At 34.8% G+C, this 16,688-nt stretch overlaps 1 protein-coding gene across 1 annotated transcript; it reads right to left on the bottom strand.

The window, feature by feature from the left end:
- Positions 1-3,346: 3,346 nt before the first annotated feature.
- Positions 3,347-15,080, bottom strand: LOC132757373 (uncharacterized). The gene is made up of 2 exons (XM_060748639.1): positions 14,792-15,080; positions 3,347-4,254 (listed from the first exon to the last, which is right to left on the bottom strand). The coding sequence occupies exon 2, from the start codon at positions 4,237-4,239 to the stop codon at positions 3,427-3,429; it is 813 nt and encodes a 270-aa protein (XP_060604622.1). The 5' UTR covers positions 4,240-4,254; positions 14,792-15,080; the 3' UTR covers positions 3,347-3,426.
- Between the last annotated feature and the right edge of the window lie 1,608 nt (positions 15,081-16,688).

The raw sequence follows: 16,688 nt of genomic DNA, 5'->3' as shown, positions 1-16,688 counted from the left end.
TCTTGTGTTCATAGAAATGATTCCTTGATGCTGTTTTTTTTTTATCTTTATAGGAAATGAACATGATGAGTTTCAAGTAAACATAGAACATTCAAAACTGACAAAGATGTGTGCTATTGAAGGGGAGATGATACTATCAATAATAGATAAGACTATCATTTTCAAAGATATAAACACAGGATGTGTAAAATACAGGTTTCCCTTTTCTTTAATAAGACGTTTCGGGATTTACGGTCCATGTTTCTTTTTCCAAGTTGGTCAAGGATATCAGAATGGAGCCGGGGATGTGTTCTGTAGAACTCCGAAAGCAAAACAAATTAATAAGAAGTGTCTTAAAGTTATTAAAGCTTATAAAACAAAAAGTAATGAAAATAACATGAAAAATGTATTACGCCGCATGACAACATGGTTTTGAATTGGGGGAAAAACAAATTATATTTTCAAGTTTGAATAGTCATTTTGAGAGTAATCATATAATTCATTATATCGAATTAGTAGCAAACAAAAGTGATGTCGTCAATAGTGTTTTATTCAACGTTGGACTTCAAGTAAAGTCTTTTCTCGCCATATGTCATCAAGGTGTACCACTGAGGCTTCATGTTATGTTGGTAAAAAGGAAGAGTTTTCATCTTTTTTACAAATTTAACAATTGTTTGATAAGATTATTATTAAACATAGCATGAATTAAAGGATGCCGATCTTTTACAAATACACATAAATGAGTACTTTAAAATAGATATTGAAAAGGATAACATATGTTATGCTGGATTAAATGTACATGTATATATAATTCAATAAAGAAATGATTCATAATGAATTTCATCAAATACTCAAACTATATATCAATGATTTAATATAATTACGCAGTGTAATTTATTATATTACCCCCGCTCCCTGCTTTTTCGACCAATCAGAATGTCCAAATTCGACAAGAACACCCTCAATAGAGATTATTTAACCATTTATTCAATTAGATGTGGAATTCTTACATCACCTATACTAAAATAAATACTAAAAAGAACATATTGTTTAGATGAAATGTGTAAGGGCATTTTTCAATAATTTGGCAGCCATCTTGATCTCGCAAAACGTACCTAGCTCTAACATGTTTATCCAAAAATTTTGTGAACTTCAAACATGCAGCTTTAAATTGATATACATGGTGTGCCATTTATCCTCGGAGTTTTTTTTTGTACACAAAAGGTCCTAAGGGACTATTCTATACCAGTTAGACACTGAATCCTCCTAATTATGATTACTTTCTTAGTATAATATTAAATGTGTTACCCTAAGTAGAAATTTGTAACATTCCATAAGAAGTAGTAATTTTTCTTAATTAGGAGAAATAAAATTTCAATTTGAACTTTTTAACTTTTAATTTTAAAAAGACATTATCAAAATTTCATATCTCAAAATAGATAAATAAAGAATCCCTAAAGAAAGCCCAACACGGCAAAATTGAAAACAGTTTCCACTCAATTACTTACGTTGTAATAAAATAGAGAGAAATAAGAATCCCTTAAGAAAGCCCAACACGGCAAAATTGAAAATGTTGCAGGCTCGGTTTGAACTGGAAAATGCAAGCTACCTTACACGCCACCTATCACCGGCTTAGGCAGAATTCAACATTTATCATGAAATTTAATTTAGAAATATCCGCAGATGTGTTCATATGGCGGTTATCATGGAACCTTCAATGTGACACGTAAGTGCCATTCCATGAAAAGCGGCATATGGTCCTCAAGTAAAAAAATGCATGTGCCCTAAACGAGAAACAATCGGCGGAACTAAATAAAATGGAATTTTGAAAGGGGATCTGTGGTTATGAAGCCTGCATATCACAGATATGACGTCAAAATACAAATTTAAAAAGCAGGCCACATATCCTAAGGGTGATTCAACAGTATTCAAGTGAGGAATACTGGAACCACCCAACAAGAAGGATGCCGAAAAGAAGAACTTAAATACCACAAGCACAACAATTATATCGTGCTGAACGATCTTTAAGGATCGGAAATATAACATCCCTGATTGAATGTACGGGGCGACTTTTTACGGCCTCCACACGGCACAAACAACGCTGATGTGGCGATAAAATAAAGATAAATAAGAATCCCTAAAGAAAGCCCAACACGGCAAAATAGAAAATGTTGCAGGCTCGGTTTGATTGAGCCTGTTCATGGACGGTACTGTCAAGTGCAAACTACCGTCCACGCCCCCAGCACAGGCTGAAGCAGAATTCAACATTTAACATGAACTGGTAAAATTTAGAATTTTGAAATATCCGCAGATGTGTTCATATGGCGGTTAATACATGTAAACCTACAGCTGTAAAATGTTATAGGATGAACAGCTATGTCCAGTGTTTCCATACGTCGTAACATTTTTACTTGCAAGACAACAACTTAATGGTGGTGCTTTAGAAACAGCCACTGGATATATATGAAGGTTCTTCAGCTATAAAGGAAGATTGCATTTTGAAGGAGGTAATACTTTATTTAATTCCCATGTCTTACAAATGCTTCAAAAACACTTTCAGACATATAATGCTCCGCTTAGCGATGCTCTTGTGATTTCTTGATATGTTGATTTCTACCATTCATGAAAAATACGATGAGCTGTGTTTCATTTAAAAATCTTGACACAAAATATAATTATACAGATGAGCTTAAAATATGATCAACAAAGAAAATTCTGGAAACAAAGTGATCCCTCGGAAGCACCGGCTTGAGCGGTACTGAATTCTCAACACTTAATAGTGCTAGCATCAATGATCCCGAAGGACCAGAAAAAATATAACAAAATTCTGGAAACAAAGTGATCCCTCGGAAGCATTAATCACAACAAAATAACATAAGAATTTCAGACTCGGTTTGATTGAGTCTGAACATGAGGGATAATTAGTAAGTGCAACATCCCACACGCCCCCTAGCACCGGCTCGAGCGGTACTCAATTCTCAACACTTTATAGTGTTGTCATCAATGATCCCGAGGGACCACAAAATATAACAACACTGCAGTGAAGTACGGGGCAACTTTTTACGGCTGCCACACGGCACATCATACCTGCTGTTATGAAGTACAAGATTCTTGATACAAAGTGATCCATCGTAAGCATGAATCACAACAAAATAACATAAGAATTGCAGACTCGAGCAGTACTCAATTCTCAACACTTTATAGTGTTGGCATCAATGATCCCGAAGGACCAGAAAATATAACAACACTGAAGTGAAGTACGAGGCAACTTTTTACGGCTGCTACACGGCACTTGACACCTGCTCATGATTTAGATCCCACTAACTTTTCTGGTCCAATATCTCTAACCGGTATGACAAAAGTAAGGTCCTGCTGAGTATTCAAAATATAAAAAATATCCAGTAAGACAAAACCCCTTTATTTCACATGTTCACTGGTGTTTTAAAGTCAATAGGATGTAATATTTATAACTCTAGAAAAACAATTACCTCCAGATGGTATTTGTGTCATGTCTAAATCGTTAATGACACTATCTACTTCCGTACTTCCAACCTTAACGGGGTCATACTTCTCGTGTCCTTCTATCATTTCGGCTGCAGATCCAATGTTTAGATCAACGTCAAACCCAACGTTTAAATCACTGCCAGACCCAATCTTTAATTCACCGACAGACCCAATGTTTAAATCACCGCCAGAACCAATCTTTAATTCACCGACAGACCAATTGTTTGAATCACCGTGACAGTTTTGAATCACAGTAGAAGAATTTGTTTTTGTTTTCAAGTGCTGCATTTCATTATAACTTCGAGGCAAATAATCGTATTCTAACTTGAAATGCCCTGATGCAACTCCATCTAAATCAATTTTCTCATAGTTATCTTTATTTTCAGGACGTGAACTTGCCTTTTTATGCTCAGTTCGGATGTCTTGGATTAAAGCATAATCACTTTCATCTACTTCACTAGTGTCTTTGTTCGCCGTTGCTTGTTCACAAGAGCCTTCTTCCAAAGAAAAATATGTATTGTATGTGATATCTTCAACATGGCGAAATGAATATTCACCTTTTTCATTTTTGTGTATTTCAAATAATCGTTCATCTGCTATTAGAATGTTATCGTCAATTTTAACATCTTTAGCATCGTCAAGAAATACAAGACGTTTTGAAAAAGTATTTGTTTTCAGAATCCAAAATTTGCCGACGTTCTTTAGACCGAAATTCTGATCTTCTTTTAATTGTTCCGGTTCATCGTTAGACGCCATAGTTCAGTACTTAATCTGTGGGGAAAAAAATGAAAATTAGCAATTTGAACGCTTGAAAAAAGAAAGCAGAATGCGCCAATGACACGAAGCAATCCCATCTTTTCGAAATGTTTCGTCAATTTTCGGATAAGAACCTATACACAGAACAGATACAGTATTTTGGTGTAACCTACACTAAGAAACTGAACATGTAAACAAATAGTAATTTAACGCTGGGAGTTGTTGAATATGTTAATAAATTTCAATATATCTAGTAAATGTCCACCTAAGTTAAGTAAATTTATAGATATAAAAGTAAACAGAACATTATTTTTTATTATTTAATAATAATGGTTACAATTACAGAAAGTACAAAACGTCTAACTGCTGACATTATTTTTAGCTGTACGTCATCGAGCACTTTTAATTTGGTTATCATTTTTAGACATTTTTTCAATCATAAATTTAACAAAATAGACCTTATTTTGCTTTGGATATCAAATATATACATTCATTGTATCATAGTTTGGGGACCTTTCTGTTGAAAAAGTGTCAGAGTTAAATCGTATACATATACATGCACAGTGCGGTAACTGGAGTGCAGGTATCAGTTACCCGCACTCCAGATCATGCCCGTTGATTGGCTCATTTTTGCTGGGGTTTACATATTGTGACGGCAGAGAAAGGGAAAGCGGCAGAAATATCATATTCAGATGCTCGATCATTGGTTACTTTTTCCCGGGGTTTAAAATTGTGACAACAGGGAACGTGTTTTTATGTTTGACTATGATACAAAAGAGAAAGAACACCAAAACACTCGGCAATCTGATTTATACTCGGGGGCTACGCCCCCTCGTACAAATCAGATAGCCTCGTGTTTCGGTGCTCTTTCTATTACTTATACATTTTCAAAGATAACAGTCTCTGGTTTTATTTACATATAAAACCACGTGGTGGAAATGGCCGAATAGATTCGATTGTTCGTTTATCATGAAAAACATGATTACATAATTGTGTCAAAGTCAAGCAATATATAATTCGTCGTTGGGGGGGTCAAAATCTCGTATAACAGTTTTTGCTACTTTTCAGGAGGAACATTTTTTTGATTTCTTTCTTTCTAAAAGAACCTTCTGTGGAAACAATTCCTGTATAGTGGTAACATGAATAGTACGTTTTAATATATAATTGATTTTTATGAGTTGGTTTGATCAGTTTTGACATATAGAGTGTACGACAATTTGACCTTAAAAAATAGCATATACGACATTTTGACCATAAGGGATAATCAAAGAAGTGCATTTATTTAGAAGTAGAATAACAATATAATATCATTTTCATGAACATTGTTTTATTTTTAACAACTTGAAACCTTGAAGTATTGATATTTAACTTGAACAAATTAAACAGAGTTGGTTAATAAACTGTTAACTTTTGACATAACAATTGAATTAAACATCAACTTTCCTCAGTCTTTTTATGCATTCACACACACACACACACACACACACACAACACACACACACACGCACATACGCACGCACGCACGCACACGTACGCACGCACACTCGCGACGCGCACACGCACAGACGCACACGCACTCAAACTCACTCAAATCTTTAAAACTTTGAAATTCAACTTGAACAAATAAAACAAACAAAATTAATTAACTTCATTATTGACTGAAACATCAATCTTTCTCAGTCTTTAAATTCACTATTTATGAATTTAGTACTTTTTACTTCAAATGAATAAAATGGCACTTTCATATTACTGTCAAGAGAAAATTATAGTTTAACTAAGGGTCCCATAACGAAACACCTGTATACATTTCGTTTTCATGTTTTTTTAAGAATCATGTTTCAGGTGGTCATAAAACCCATGATAATCCCATTGGAAAGAACACTTTTAAGTGCCTGTAAATGGTCGAACTTCGTTTTCTTTATCTTCAAAGGACCACCGTGGCAACTTTGGTATTATCTCTGTATGTTTAACATAAGATTTTCTAGATTTTCTTGGAAGTTTCCTTAAATGAGTCTCTATAATTCAATTTATAGCGTACAGAAACCATCTGCTTCGTAGTGAAGAACTCTAATTCACTAACCACTGGGTCTCCAACCCTAGTCCCAGGTCTAATTGAAACATAGTAGCCCAACTCCGAGTATGCTTTGAAAAAATCGTAGCCAACGTATTCAAACGATATATGGGTTAGAGGGACAGGCTTCCTTGATGAAGTCGACATACTGTTGTGGCACATAAACATTCTTGTTCTTTATTTTCCTCTCCACTACGCTGTGTACTGAATCCACCTCCATTTTGAAGTATGGCCTTTTTCGAGGATCTTTTTGTGTGATTTCAAGGTCAAGAGTCATAGCCAAGTGACATAAAGTGTTTGACATTACCAAGTTCCTATTTTGATAGGTACATCCATCACTATATATAATGATGTGTTTGATTTCTTCATCTTTGGAAATCATTTTTTTCAATGTAGTCAGCCAAGCAAGAAAGCAAAGGAATTAGCCGAAAGATCCCCCATTCCTTCATGCCAAAAGTAGCAGGTCGCCTGCTTCGTTATAAGGTCATACAAAGTGAAATTATGGCATGCTAATTTGGTTTTTATAATACAATGCGCTTGCATTCATTTTTGGCGAAAAGTAGAACTGCTTGTACGTCCATTGTAAGAACTTTCACTGAGTGGTTTGTTTGACAAAATAACTTGTCACGGTTTTTTCTCCTCTCGTGAATTTATTTTTCTATTCTGATGTTCGTTGTAAAATATCAGCGGATATATTACCTGCATCAAAACCTACACAGATATCACACTGGTCCTTTTTTTGGCACAAATTAGACCAATATTTAGGCTCTCGAAAACTTCGGTAAATACTCTACGACTCGCACATACCCTTTCATTACAATGTTTCACGTATTCTTTATACAAGCAGGTCAGAGAGTTAAATACAGGTTCAAGGTAGGTCTTCGAAGTCGATGAAACGGCAATAATGAGATTCCATTCTAGGGATGCTTTCAAGAAATTTGCTTGACACTCATACGTAGCTGGCCGTGTCTTTCTTTCTTGAGCTTTCTTTCTTGTATCTGAAAAAGAAAGGCATCAAATATCTTTTATAAAGTGCTAACAACACATTTAATATTTTCAGTCAATCACTCATTCACTTAAACTGATACTCATTCATATTGTAATTCACTCACTAACACACACACCAACTCACGCACTCTTACGCACGCACGCACTAATTTATTCATTCACACTCCCACAAATTTATTCATTCACTAATTTAAAACTCACTTTTTTATATAGAGAAGAAATTGGGATTTAGAAAAATTGTATTAAACATTTAAATGGCATGTTACTACCTGACTGCTTCTGCTTTTTCTCAGCTGATCTATCTGGTACACCCGATATTGACTGTTCTATCCATTGATATACTGTCTGCTCCCCTAGTCCAAGAGTTGACAAAAAAATAGTTGTTTACATACGACAATACGCTCTTCATTAATTCTTAGATGGTATGTGAGGGTTTCGAGTTCTTCTACTTGGTTTTCCATTTTCAAGTGTAGGTTCCTCCACTGCTTTAGCATTTATAAGCGAGTTTACATATACAACGCCTTTCATCCCATGTTGTCATGTTTGTCCAAAAATTAGTAAATATCTCTCTCCTATCTGCTTCTGTTACGGTTTTGCAATTTTTTAATATTAGAGGTTTGGCAGCGTGATGAACACCTTTTTTTCAGACAACGTCCTTGCGGACTTTTCAACATGGAATCCCCACTTCCCATCCACTTTTTTCATTCTTTGTATGCATTCCCTGACATATACGCAACTGTTTATTTACGATGTCTCTGCCTTTCTCCTTTTTCCATTTTGTTTATCATTTGCCTTTACAGATTCATTTTTCTACGGTTTCTTCATGATCAATATCGTCTTCCGATGGTGACGCGTATTCACCCTCTTCACTAGGATTATAATCTGGGTCATTTGCATCTTTGTCATTATTTATATCTTCATATTCTTCATTTTCTCCTAGATCCAAACATGTTTCATTTTCAACATTTGTTGTAATATCTTTTACACTATTTTTGTCTCTATTGTTTCCAATGAAAGAACTTTCACCTATGACAGAATATGCTTGTTGAAAGTATTCGTCAATCTCAGTTTCTTTACCACCAATCGATTCATCATTAACACCTGCTACAACACTGCCATTAAATTCATCCAATATAGTAACATTTGACTCTTTGCAATTCAGAGAAATATCTAATTCACTATTTTTGATCAGTTGCTGCATTGGAACGATCATCAAACACATTTACACTGTTTATCAGCGTTTACAATTCCAACGATCTTTTCAATCTCAATGTCAGTCTCAGCATCTCCACTTTGAACAAATATTTCAAGTTCTATAAAATCTTTATATATTTCAGTGTTTGACACCGGTTCACTGTTATCTAAATTGGCGCATGACTCATTGTTTTCTGTTTTCATTGTTGATTCACTGTTTTCAGCACAGATAATCGAATCAATTTTGTTATAGATTACAGATTCACTGTTTTTCTAAAGTAGATATTTGCTCACTATTTCCACCATTTATAACTTGTTCAGTCCTTTCTGTATTAATATCTTGTGCCTTATAACACACAGATTTCACTGTCTTCCACACACGTAGACCCGACTTCCATTGATTCATTATTATATTCTGTTTCTGAAAAATTTGGTTTATTACAAATATTTGAAGGTGTCAACTCATTGTAGTTTTTTGTTGTTATTATTTATGTCATGGTTAATACTCGTATCAGTCACTTGTTCTTGTTCCATAACCTTTATGAGTTTTAAAAGAGAATTCTGAACCACCATTTTCTTAGCTAACACACGGCTTTCCTTTTTGATTGGCTTTGAGCAAAAGTTACCATTGTTTTTGCCCAGTGGTAACATATTTGAAAAATAGTTAATAATTTACAATTTTTATCCCTGGCTCACAGACTGGACAGTGTATCCCACTTTCTTTCAATGTATCTAAATGTGAATAATTTAATGCTTCATCTGGAAATGTTGGATGAATACATAATAGATGAAAATACCGTTCACAGTCAGCGAACTGACATCGAACATAAAAACTGCCCATTTCTAAGAGAAATTAGATAAGGCCCAATGTCAACTACTTTTTCAAGAATATGAATTAACTCATTAATATCCTGGTACAAACTGACAAATGTGACACTTATATTGTAAATATTCAGTTTCTCCCGTTGACTCGGTATCACTTTCTCCAGAATACTGTGACATTTCCGCTTAAAACCGTATCTGAAAATAAAATTAAATCGCCATTATGATTCTAGATGAATTAAAACACCTATTTTTAAGCTATTTTCAAAACATCGTATTTCGATATAAAACGGGAAGAAAATGAAATACCAAATAATCGTATCTCGTAAAATCTCGTATCTTGATTGCTAGTATCTGAAAAATGAAAATGACAAATTCTCGTATCTCGAAAAAATTACATCAAAACGTCAGAAATCGAACAAAAATTATCTTTAGCGAAAATTTAATATCTTTATTTACGTTTAATTATTTCAAACATTAGTAACGATTGAAAGAATTATATACAGATAAGCAATGAAAATTAATGTATTTTCTCTATCAGCCGCAATAGGACACTTCTTTGAACAGATATGACTAAGCATATTTATTAAAACCTTAAAAAGTAGGTAATTTTAGAAAGTACAAAAATAGAATCTACTTAACTTACCGATTTGAATGTAAAAAACAATTTATCCAACGTTCTCCGTCAACATATTGTGAAATTTAAAAAGATAACGAGGTTTTGACAAAAACAACAAAATCATCCAATCGACACACGAGATTTTGTCACGTGACAATTTTCGCCTTTTCCATTGGTGTAGAGCTACACTATTTTGGGAGACGGTGCGCTGGTATGTTTAAATTTTCGCGGCATCAAAAACCCATTTTGCTAAAAAACCGAGTTACGATATTTTGACCCCCCACCGACGATATAATATATGTATGTTCGTGAAGTTGGCAGCCTAGCAGCCTAGCAGCCTGAAGTTGGCAGCCTAGCAGCCTAGCAGCCTAGCAGCCTGGCAGCCTAGCAGCCTAAAGAAAACTAAGAATAGTACATACATGAAAACCGTCTGAAATACATTAGTAGCACTTCTTTAGATCATTCCACGCCTTTTTGAATATCGTGATCTTATTTTATTACATGTTAAACTTTATTTATTTTTTTATTCTGACGCTTCGAAATTTGAAGTTAGCAGCCTAGCAGCCTAGCAGCCTGGCAGCCTAGCAGCCTAGCAGCCTGGCAGCCTGGCAGCCTAACAGCCTAAAGAAAACTACGGATAATACAAATATGAAAACCGACGGAAATGAGTCGGTAGCACATACTTAGACTATTCCACGTCTTTTTTCAGTATCTCCAACTTAATTTTTTTAAATATTGAACTTTGCTTTTTTTTTTTTTTTTCCTCTTCGAAATTTGAGCAGCCTAGCAGCCTAGGCTGCCTGGCAGCCTAAATAAAACTAAGAATAGTACAAACATGAAAACCGTCGGAAATACATTAGCAGCACTTCTTTAGATCATTCCACGCCTTTTTCAATATCGTGATCTTTATTTTTTAAGATGTTGAACTTTATCGTAACATATTTTTTTCATTCTGACGCTTCGAAATTTGAAGTTAGCAGCCTAGCAGCCTGGCAGCCTAGCAGCCTAGCAGCCTAGCAGCCTGGCAGCCTAACAGCCTAAAGAAAAAGTACGGATAATTCAAACATGAAAACCGACGGAAATGAGTCGGTAGCACATACTTAGACTATTCCACGTCTTTTTTTCAGTATCGCCAACTTATCTTTTTTAAATATTGAAACTTTGCTTTTTTTCTTTACTCTTCGAAATTTGTGAAGCTATCAGCCTAACAACCTGGCAGCCTAGCAGCCTGGCAGCCTAGCAGCCTGGCAGCCTAGCAGCCTAGCAGCCTAGCAGCCTGGCAGCCTGGCAGCCTAAAGAAAACTACGGATAATACAAACATGAAAACCGACGGAAATGAGTCGGTAGCACATACTTAGACTATTCCACGTCTTTTTTCAGTATCGCCAACTTAATTTTTTTAAATATTGAACTTTGCTTTTTTTTTATTTTACTCTTCAAAATTTGAGCAGCCTAGCAGCCTAGCAGCCTGGCAGCCTAAATAAAACTAAGAATAGTACAAACATGAAAACCGTCGGAAATACATTAGCAGCACTTCTTTAGATCATTCCACGCCTTTTCAATATCGTGATCTTTATTTTTTAAGATGTTGAACTTTATCGTAACATATTTTTTTCATTCTGACGCTTCGAAATTTGAAGTTAGCAGCCTAGCAGCCTGACAGCCTAGCAGCCTAGCAGCCTGGCAGCCTAACAGCCTAAAGAAAAGTACGGATAATTCAAACATGAAAACCGACGGAAATGAGTCGGTAGCACATACTTAGACTATTCCACGTCTTTTTTCAGTATCGCCAACTTATCTTTTTTAAATATTGAACTTTGCTTTTTTTCTTTACTCTTCGAAATTTGTGAAGCTATCAGCCTAACAACCTGGCAGCCTAGCAGCCTGGCAGCCTAGCAGCCTGGCAGCCTAGCAGCCTAGCAGCCTGGCAGCCTGGCAGCCTAAAGAAAACTACGGATAATACAAACATGAAAACCGACGGAAATGAGTCGGTAGCACATACTTAAACTATTCCACGTCTTTTTTCAGTATCGCCAACTTAATTTTTTAAATATTGAACTTTGCTTATTTTTTATTTACTCTTCGAAATTTGAGCAGCCTAGCAGCCTAGCAGCCTGGCAGCCTAAATAAAACTAAGAATAGTACATACATGAAAACCGTCTGAAATACATTAGTAGCACTTCTTTAGATCATTCCACGCCTTTTTCAATATCGTGATCTTTATTTTTTAAGATGTTGAACTTTATCGTAACATATTTTTTTCATTCTGACGCTTCGAAATTTGAAGTTATTGAAAAAGGCGTGGAATGATCTAAAGAAGTGCTGCTAATGTATTTCCGACGGTTTTCATGTTTGTACTATTCTTAGTTTTATTTAGGCTGCCAGGCTGCTAGGCTGCTAGGCTGCTCAAATTTCGAAGAGTAAAAAAAAAAAAAAGCAAAGTTCAATATTTAAAAAAATTAAGTTGGCGATACTGAAAAAAGACGTGGAATAGTCTAAGTATGTGCTACCGACTCATTTCCGTCGGTTTTCATGTTTGTATTATCCGTAGTTTTCTTTAGGCTGCCAGGCTGCCAGGCTGCTAGGCTGCCAGGCTGCTAGGCTGCTAGGCTGCCAGGCTGCTAGGCTGTCAGGTTGTTAGGCTGATAGCTTCACAAATTTCGAAAGAGTAAAGAAAAAAAAGCAAAGTTCAATATTTAGAAAAGATAAGTTGGCGATACTGAAAAAAGACGTGGAATAGTCTAAGTATGTGCTACCGACTCATTTCCGTCGGTTTTCATGTTTGAATTATCCTTACTTTTCTTTAGGCTGTTAGGCTGCCTGGCTGCTAGGCTGCTAGGCTGCTAGGCTGCCAGGCTGCTAGGCTGCTAGGCTGCTAACTTCAAATTTCGAAGCGCAGAATGAAAAAATATGTTACGATAAAGTTCAACATCTTAAAAAATAAAGATCACGATATTGAAAAAGGCGTGGAATGATCTAAAGAAGTGCTGCTAATGTATTTCCGACGGTTTTTCATGTTTGTACTATTTGTTAGTTTTATTTAGGCTGCCAGGCAGCCTAGGCTGTTAGGCTGCTCAAATTTCGAAGAGGAAAAAAAAAAAAAAAGCAAAGTTCAATATTTTAAAAAAAATTAAGTTGGAGATACTGAAAAAAGACGTGGAATAGTCTAAGTATGTGCTACCCGACTCATTTCCGTCGGTTTTCATGTTTGTATTATCCGTAGTTTTCTTTAGGCTGCCAGGCTGCTAGGCTGCTAGGCTGCCAGGCTGCTAGGCTGCTAGGCTGCCAGGCTGCTAGCTGCCAGGTTGTTAGGCTGATAGCTTCACAAATTTCGAAGAGTAAAGAAAAAAAGCAAAGTTCAATATTTAAAAAAGATAAGTTGGCGATACTGAAAAAAGACGTGGAATAGTCTAAGTATGTGCTACCGACTCATTTCCGTCGGTTTTCATGTTTGAATTATCTTTACTTTTCTTTAGGCTGTTAGGCTGCCTGGCTGCTAGGCTGTTAGGCTGCTAGGCTGCCAGGCTGCTAGGCTGCTAACTTCAAATTTCGAAGCGTCAGAATGAAAAAAATATGTTACGATAAAGTTCAACATCTTAAAAAATAAAGATCACGATATTGAAAAAGGCGTGGAATGATCTAAAGAAGTGCTGCTAATGTATTTCCGATGGTTTTCATGTTTGTACTATTCTTAGTTTTATTTAGGCTGCCAGGCAGCCTAGGCTGCTAGGCTGCTCAAATTTCGAAGAGGAAAAAAAAAAAAAGCAAAGTTCAATATTTAAAAAAATCAAGTTGGCGATACTGAACAAAGACGTGGAATAGTCTAAGTATGTGCTACCGACTCATTTCCGTCGGTTTTCATATTTGTATTATCCGTAGTTTTCTTTAGGCTGTTAGGCTGCCAGGCTGCTAGACTGCCAGGCTGCTAGGCTGCTAGGCTGCTAACTTCAAATTTCGAAGCGTCAGAATGAAAAAAATATGTAACGATAAAGTTCAACATCTTAAAAAATAAAGATCACGATATTGAAAAAGGCGTGGAATGATCTAAAGAAGTGCTACTAATGTATTTCAGACGGTTTTCATGTATGTACTATTCTTAGTTTTCTTTAGGCTGCTAGGCTGCTAGGCTGCTAGGCTGCCAGGCTGCTAGGCTGCTAGGCTGCCAACTTCAGGCTGCTAGGCTGCTAGGCTGCCAACTTCACGAACATAATATATGTACATTTATATACATTGTTTGAAATGAAAAAAAAAAGCAATTGTACATACGATATATACATGTATATCATTCAAAATATAAGAAAAATGATCGGAAACTTCTGAATACATTTTTGATTCTGGTACATTATATTATATAGGATATGTTTTGAAGGTTGCCGGTTCTAGCTGCACACACGGGTCGAAATAAGGGACCCTGAGGGACAGTACTCAAACACTTTGATTTTTGGAAGTTAGAACATCACGGCGCGTATCCATATCGGTACCGTCTTTGCGAAATCTACTGAAACTGAAACGGTCCCCTCTGAAAACAAATCGGCGACAGGCACCAATCAAATGTTCAATCTACTGATAAAATGTGGTATGTCGAGTGAAAAAAGTATAGTTTTAACTTAGTCTTTCTCAGGAATGTGTCCGTTTTTCTATTAATGCAACTACACAAGAAGCTACCCAATATCGCGATGTTTTGCCACGCCCACCGCCTGAAGCTCGGTCTAAACATGAACCGATTGTTTGATTATGTACACATCAAACATTTTAAATGTATTCATTTTTATATTATCTTCAGACAAATAACAATAAATAGTAAATAAAGTCTTTAAGAATCACAAGAAACACCTTACTTTCGGTTTCTCAGCGGCTTTGCTATTGAGTTTTCCTATCGCAGGTAACCTTTTTCTGATCTTTTTAAAAGCACTGACCGGTACCCTCCGGGCACTTTTTTTAAAAAAATGACATTATGCCATCCAAGAAATTGGTGAGAATGAAGTTAAATTTAAAATAACTTTACATTTTATCATATTTGTTTTCAGTTATGTAATAAAGGATACTTGAGTAATCAATTACCCGCGTGACCCGCATAAGTATCTATAAATATTCGTCGGAAAACAATCTGATAAAAGTAATGTTCAGTTTATTAAATAAAGCACTAATCAATTTTTCTTCATATGTTCTTGCATGGTATGTGCTCGTTGTTTGATAATTAAGTTGCATATTTTTGTGAAAAAGTATAACCTAATGCATAAATTCACATATAAGACGCCTTGCAGAATGTAAGGTCAATTTCAGGTCACTCATGTTTTATTTAGTGGAGGCAGAAAGCTGTTTACTGATAAGCCTCCAGAACAAGTTTAAAGAGAAGTTATTTATCAATAATCATACTTTATAATTGTTAAAATAAGCAATTTTTATTAGCAAAATATATCTAACATGTTTCAGACATTTGTGAATTATTTGATGTTTTTGTTTGTTGGTATATTTAAGGTTTGTTTAATGTAAACAATAAGGATATTACTTAATGGTGAATAAAATAGTTAAAGGTTAAAAAAACTAATGAAATATCAAAAATGAAATATTCTAATGAAATAATTTTCATAAAATTCGAAAATGGTAACATTATGATATTTACATCCTACGGTCGGCTCTTAACATAGAATATTTCTTTTATTGAAAAACACATGAAAACTGCATATTAAACAGAATACATTATGTTGCGGAACAAAATATTATGCTACTACTTTAAATACGTTTTTAACACAACAAAACATATTCATTTCATAAAGGCATTCTTATTCAAATTTATGGATGCTCAAATAGGCAAAACACAGAAAACACAATGTCATAACTTAGATTCCTAAATACTTATTGTGGAGAAGGGATGCATGGACAAAGGCTATAAAAAGATTGGAACAAGAAAATTAAAGCCGTGGCAACGACACAAATAATTCTTTGTATTCATTTTACGTTTTATAATGTGACCAATTGTTTTGCTTCATGATTTTTTAATGCTTCATAACATAATAAGTAACTGATGGGCCTAATAATTTCTTCATTTCACACAGTAAATTAATTGTTAGCAAAAATTGAAGTTTAGACTTTATTTTTTAACAGGCTTTTCTGCAGAAATCGAACTATTTAAATGTCTAGGTTATGCATTTCCTGTATAATTTAGATAGATGTTATACAAATATATGTATTTAAGCCAGTCTGTTGTTTTCATTTTTTCTGTATTCTGATATTTTTATTTAATATTGGTAGTTTTTAATTATAGTTTTGAAACTGAGTTTATGCCTGAGGTTAAAAATAAATTAAAGATGATTTAAAATAAATCAATGACAGTTTAGGAAAATTTGATTTGATTAATTTTTTTCTTTATCAGGTAAGCATTGTAAGGTATGTTCTTTGTACACTGTCTCTTGCTTGCCAACACTTGTAAGTTTCTCATTATAGAACTGGCTGCACATGTCCAAACACTAGTACATAATTATAATATGATGATGATGATGACTTTATTTAAAGAGGCAACATAATTTGACACATTCAGGATTTCTTTTCAGTTTCTATCAAAATGTACATATAGTATACAGTTTCAATCAAATGATTTATGTAAAGATACATATTGTTTATCTGGTACATGTATTAAAAAGATTTTTCATATATTCAGGGAGAAGAGTGTTTAGGGTCAGTTAAATACTTAAATGGCCTTTTTATAACTTACTCTCAGAGAATTTTTTAAATACA

This window comes from Ruditapes philippinarum, unplaced genomic scaffold, assembly GCF_026571515.1.
Source record: "Ruditapes philippinarum isolate M1 unplaced genomic scaffold, ASM2657151v2 ctg617_1_1_1_1, whole genome shotgun sequence".
Classification (NCBI taxonomy): Eukaryota; Metazoa; Mollusca; class Bivalvia; order Venerida; family Veneridae; genus Ruditapes; species Ruditapes philippinarum.
This window is presented reverse-complemented; position numbering and strand designations above follow the sequence as displayed.

Excerpts from the sequence above, each read along its gene's own strand:
- LOC132757373 (XM_060748639.1), bottom strand. The coding sequence starts at position 4,239 with ATGGCGTCTAACGATGAACCGGAACAATTAAAAGAAGATCAGAATTTC.